Source organism: Eschrichtius robustus, chromosome 11 (assembly GCF_028021215.1).
Source record: "Eschrichtius robustus isolate mEscRob2 chromosome 11, mEscRob2.pri, whole genome shotgun sequence".
Classification (NCBI taxonomy): Eukaryota; Metazoa; Chordata; class Mammalia; order Artiodactyla; family Eschrichtiidae; genus Eschrichtius; species Eschrichtius robustus.
Window position 1 is genome coordinate 84,285,517 of NC_090834.1, and position 6,000 is coordinate 84,291,516.

General features: G+C 35.7%; 1 protein-coding gene across 1 annotated transcript in view; it reads left to right on the top strand.

Moving 5' to 3' along the window:
* The window catches only part of LOC137772245 (hypoxia-inducible factor 1-alpha inhibitor-like), a 155,318-nt gene extending 149,589 nt beyond the window's left edge, over positions 1-5,729 (top strand). Inside the window, 1 exon segment of the mRNA XM_068556110.1 lies at positions 5,646-5,729. Within this exon segment, the coding sequence (XP_068412211.1) occupies positions 5,646-5,729 (84 nt within the window).
* The last annotated feature ends 271 nt before the right edge of the window (positions 5,730-6,000 follow it).

Here is a 6,000-nt window from a genome sequence, read left to right on the forward strand (position 1 = left end):
AAACAGACTATGTCACTAAAATCATATGCTTTTGAAAAATATTTTCAGTCTTTCTCTACACTGTGGAAAGTGTATAGCCTTTGAAATCAGAGAGACCTAGATTCAAGTCACAGATCTGCAGTTACAACACTTAAACTCCTTGAGGTTCAGTTGCTGGAATTGTAAGACAAAGGTAATAATACTTACCTTGTTAAAGGAATGTGGAAACTAGAAAAAAAACATATGAAAAGTTCTTTGCATAGTATGGGGCACTCTGTAGGTACTCTGTAAATGGTAATCAATTACTGTGATAGCATTTTTGCTGGTAATAATAATAAGATATTTTTAATATGTATAGTTTACAGACTAGAAAACGTTCAGACTTTTTCTTTTAACTTTGTAAGAACTTATATTACTCATCTAGCTACAATTTGCTTATACTCATTAGTATTCGTCCTGGAGACTGTCTTGCCATAGTAGATTATTGATGACAGTGCTTCCTGTTCTACTTTTTGTCTGGGAGCAAGCTTAATTTATATGCTGATTAATCTGGGGGGCTGCTCACCTTACTCCTCTGCCTTTGTCATAGATCTCATTTGTTTGTAATCAATTTTTCTTAACCTTTATATACCCAAGGAGATGGCACATGAATACATTACTTACTTGCTTCATACTTTCATTCATAAGACAAACAGCTAATGGATAGAATGTTAAAAAAAAAAAAGATAAATTATGACTTCTTTTGGTATCAAAACAGTTTCTTTCAAACCTGGAAAGATTAGTTTTGTGAAAATTCTTACCACTGATATCATGTGTACATAAATGAAAATATGGGTGCAATGTATATTCATGGGTCATTAAATAAGTATGTATGAAACTAAGAGGAAGCATAGCATAAAAAGTATTTTTCCCTGAATAAATTGTATATATAAATTTAAGGTAAAGAGAGGTCCTCTCAGAATGAATGTATATTTTTTTCTAGCTCAGACCTACTACTTAGCTTGTCTAAGTTCTGGGATGCATTCCTATCATGATACCTTTCAACCCTGAAATCTATGATTGTAATGTAACACTGATGAAATTATTTTTTAAAGAGTAATCTTATTACATGAGTTAACAAACAGTTGTCCTTGAGTGGTAGGGCAAGGGTGTGGTATTACAATAACTGATATCTTGAGAGGCTAACATATTTCATAGTGGGAATGTCTGTAGCTCAATACTGACCATGATTCTGAGCTTTCAAAATGACATTAGAACATCACAATTTTTCCTAAGTCATCCAGTAGTTCGGTGAATAATTATCAACCATTCTCAGAATTAGTGTATTTCTCCCTATTTTTGTCACTAAAGTTTTATTACTAGATGCAATGACAAAAGACCATTCAGGGAAGTGGAAGAGTTACTAGATGGTAATTAAGAAGAAAGAATTAAGAGTAAGGAAAGTAAGAAGGAAGAGAGGGAGGGAGAAAGACAAAGATGAAGAAAGGAAGGAAGGAAGGAAGGAAGGAAGGAAGGAAGGAAGGAAAGGAGGGAGGGAGGGAGGAAGGAAAAAAGTAAAAAATGGAGAGGTAAAAAAAAAGAATAAAGGAAGGAAAAATATTAACAACCATTCTTTACTATGTCTCAGTCTAAGGGTTAACACGTGACATTGGATCCTCACAGCATTCTGAGGTAGGAATTTCCACCATTTTATAGATGCATACCTGTGTGGTGCCCATAGAAGGAATGTTTGATTCCAAGGGGTCACAGATACACTGAGCATGACGTTATGCCAAAGCCTTCATACCTTGCTTCTTCACTGGTTTGTGTTTTGGGCTTTATTTCCTGTCTTTGCTCGTTAACCATCATGAGCACACTCTGTGGTCTAATTTTAGCCGCAAGGGTTTAATGTTACTGTTAACTACAGACGGCTAGGCAATTAGGTAATTTTGTTTCTCTAGTGGCAGCCTGTCAGGGTAGTGCTGATAAAGCCACTTTAGCTGGAGGTCACTCACTCACCAAGGGCTCCAATCATTTATCTTGTTGTGTACAAGCTACTTTAACTGAAAACACAAAAGCAAAGAAACAGAGTACCATTGTGTGTGAGACTCTGGTTCAGGACCTAGATGGACTGGGTTTGAATCTCAATTCTGCTACTTTTACTAGATGGGATATCCTTTGGGAAATGGCTTAATCTTTCTATACCTCAGGCTTTCTATTCTCTAAAATGAGGATCATAATAATATTTATATCACAGAGTGCTTCTAAGTATTCAAGGAGTTGATATGTAAAAATGTCCAGGCACATAACAAATGGTATATAATTATTGCTGTTATTATTGCTTTTATTATTATCCATGAAGTTAATTCTAGCTTTGAATTCAGTAATTCTAGATGATGTCCCATCCATACACTTACTACTACCTTCTTGAAACTTCCCTGAATTCTAAGCACATCCACCCCCTTGTTCTTGCAGGAGGTCACTCTCTTTGCGTGTTGCCGTTCCTTATGCTGGGAATTAATTCCTAAATCATATTCAGCTCAGTAGAAGTCTTCTCCATATAGTTAGCTATGTCCTCCACCCCACCCCAAAGAAGGCAGATTAGTCACTCCTATACATCCCTATCATGACTCATCGTTGTATACATTATAAATACTGTCAACATCCCTCCGCCACTGGCCCCTTCTCATATATGCATCTGAAAGCTCTTGGAGGACAGGAACTATATCTGGCTCTTTCTGCCTTCTGGGCACATATCACAGTGTTTGGTACACAGAGGGCTGGCAGCAAATGTCAAAAGAATAAATGAGCTTACCACTGGGAGGGCAGAAATCCAGGGGAGATAAAGTGAATAAAGCCTAGGTACCCAGGGAAAGTAGGTATGCAGCCATGGCAAAGGTTCATGAGAACAGTTATTGGCCTATTCAGCTATCTGTCATCTAGCTATCTGATAAAACTAAAACTTTTTAAGTGCCTTATCCGAAATAAACTAGTAGGCACTTTACATTTGACATCTCATTTAATATTCACAACAAGCTCATGCAATATATACTATTATTAGTCCCATTTTATTGATGAAGAAAGAGGCTCAGAGAATTAAGTAACACAGCTATGACTTGCTAAAGCAGGATTAGAGCCTCAATCTCTGTGACTTCAAACTTTATGCTCCATGTTCTAAATTGATCCTATATACATACTGCCTTTCAAAGTGATAGATACAGAGATTTTTTTATAAAAATATTTTATCTTGTTCAAACAAAGAGTTGAAATGTCTCCCAATAGTTGAATCTCTTTTATAGCCCAGAATAGTCCATCCATCTTATTATTTCTGGGGCAGAATGCAGGAGTTTAGGCGGGAAAAGTTCAGAGAAATATGATTATCTCTTTTCGCTCAGTTTTTAAAAAATCTTGACCACAGTTTAATATTTGCATATTGCTTTTTAATATCCTCTTTTATTAAAAAAATTTAACAGATATCTCTAAACTCAGGGAGAAAAACACATTTAAACTTTTAAAAAGTGGGACAACTCCATTTGGTTTAAAAATGCCTTGAAAAACAAATTAAATTGAAGACACAAATTGACAACTGCCACCAGCTCCTTTGAGAGTCATGTCGGAATGGGCAGATTGTCATCCTCTAAATCCTTAGCAGTTGGGTTAAGATGGAAGCCCTGTCTCACTTGACCACCCTTTTTTTTTTTCTTTCTTTCTTCTTTTTTTTCTAATGGCAGAGAATCAATCCAAATGCTGAACAACCAGAACTGCATCTTCTAAGATACTCAATTTGACATCTTATTCTGTGCAAATGAGTATAAGGTGGTGAACAATGTGAACGGATATCTTAGTTTGAATATTTTCCCAAAGTAGAATTTATGAGGCTATTGAAATCCTGCTAGACAGGAATTATTGCCTATGTATTTCCAAGCTGAGCAATTTGAGATAGATTAGAATGAAACCTCTGTGATCAGAGCTGCTAACAAGGAGGCTTCTTACCGATAAGCAATATATTATGGTACTCTTGGTGGGGAGGCTGTGGCAGCCAGTTCTTTCTGGCATAATAGGAGTGGATCCAGCATTTTTATTCCAAGTTACCACTCCTCACCAAAGTAGGGTACTTTGCAAATGCTATCAACTTTTTACTCATTTCACTTCGGAAATCAATGTTGAGAGAAAGGAATTATCTTCAACTGCCAGGTAAAGAAGAGCGGGAAATAGAGATGAAGTTCAGGTCATCATGATGAGTTAGGAATCTGGGCTTCTGGATGCCCAGTATTTATCATTTTACGCCCTTCAGCATAGTCTCTGATGTGAAATGCTGATGACTTCAGCATTGGAGAATCTATGAGCCTTCTACATAGCTTGTGAAATTACAGCTTGCTCCTCTGGGAAGTAGACAGGGGTTTCTGAGCTTGGGCATTTACCTTTTGGGATCAGTAAATGTCCCCGTTCATTCCTCTCTTTATTGAAAAAAGGTCTTGCAAGAGATCATGGCAATATTCTCCAGTTATATTTCTCTCGCAATTCATGCAGAACAAAGAAACAAAAAACAACAATAAAAAAACCCTACATTTAGCCTATAGAAAAATCATTTCATTAAAACCCTCTTTTGAGATACCCTATTTCTCATCTTCAAATGTAAGATATTTCTTAATATTTGAGCACTCACGGTTTTCTCAGTTTTTTGTGAAATTATTCATCTATATATTACTACACTCTCATACAATTTTATGTTTGTTTTTGGTAGTGATGGTTTATTGCTTTTGCTTTTTTTTTTCATTTCTTCTTTTGTTTTAATTTCAATGTTTAGCTTTGCTTTACTTACTGATGTTAGTGACATATTCTATAATTTCAGGTATAGTACACTGAGCTTTACTGAAAACAACTCCATATAAAACTGACCCTCTTAGAGAAGGTAAGCACAACTCATGGGTTTAATCATTGCATCCCATAAAAGGAGATGTCACTTAACCAGCTTTCCTCTCAGTGCCAAGAAATCAGCTCAAAGTATTTCTCTTCAGATAAGTGAACATGCTTGTCATAGCTTACTTATGCCTGTTAAATCTTTCTATGAAATATTTTACAGGGAAATATGTAAATATTTTGACTGCTTATGCCATTCTTTTCAGACTGCTTTGCAGATTACACATGAATCTCTATATGAAACAGGAAGGAAAACCAAGCAGAAATTTCTTAATGTAGCATGTTTCATTAATGAAGACAGAAAGGCTAAAGGAAAATTTTTTTTTAAATGGAGTCTTAATGTAAATAGCCAAGAAGAGTAATATATACTCTATGAATTGGCCTCAAAGTGATACCAGCGTGATGGAAATACATTATGAGTTTCCAGGACAGCATGTCCTCTTACCTTTTCTTACTGACAGCAGATAAGTAAACCAGGGCTTAGGAGTATAGTATTTGCCAAAAATACATTAGCGCAGACTTTGTACGTAGCAAGAGTTTTATGAGTTTGCTACATCTTACATGAACAAAGGTCTATAAACCAGCCTTTAATCTTAGAAATACATGTTCTTTACAGCCTATAGTTAACAGATGTGATATATTCTGAACATAGATAGGGTAGAGAAAAGTAAGGGAATTTTTCCCAGGCAGTTCTCATTAAGTGTAGAAAGTCTTTGTTTCATTTCAGTTATTTAATTTTTGCTTTTTTTCATGATTATTTTTGAAAGAATAAGATGATGCTGATGAAACTTGAAGATCAACACCATGGAATAATTGTGCTGTTTCCACCATCTGAGATGACATGGTTGTAGATGTTTTTAATTGTCAAATGACCATATTTTCCATTTTTTTCAATGGAACACATTTTCTTTAATTTTGGAGGTTATATGTGTAAATGTATGACTTGACTGAGGAAAGCATTCCATCACTAATACTTCCTCATGACTGTGGAGCTGAGTAAAACATCATTCAGAGTCCCTGGTTTGAAGCAACAAAAACCATCTCTGGCCTTAGCCAAAAGGAGATGCATTGGACAAATAGCAGGGATGCCCATAATTGACAATTGGCTGGTAGCCTTAGGCT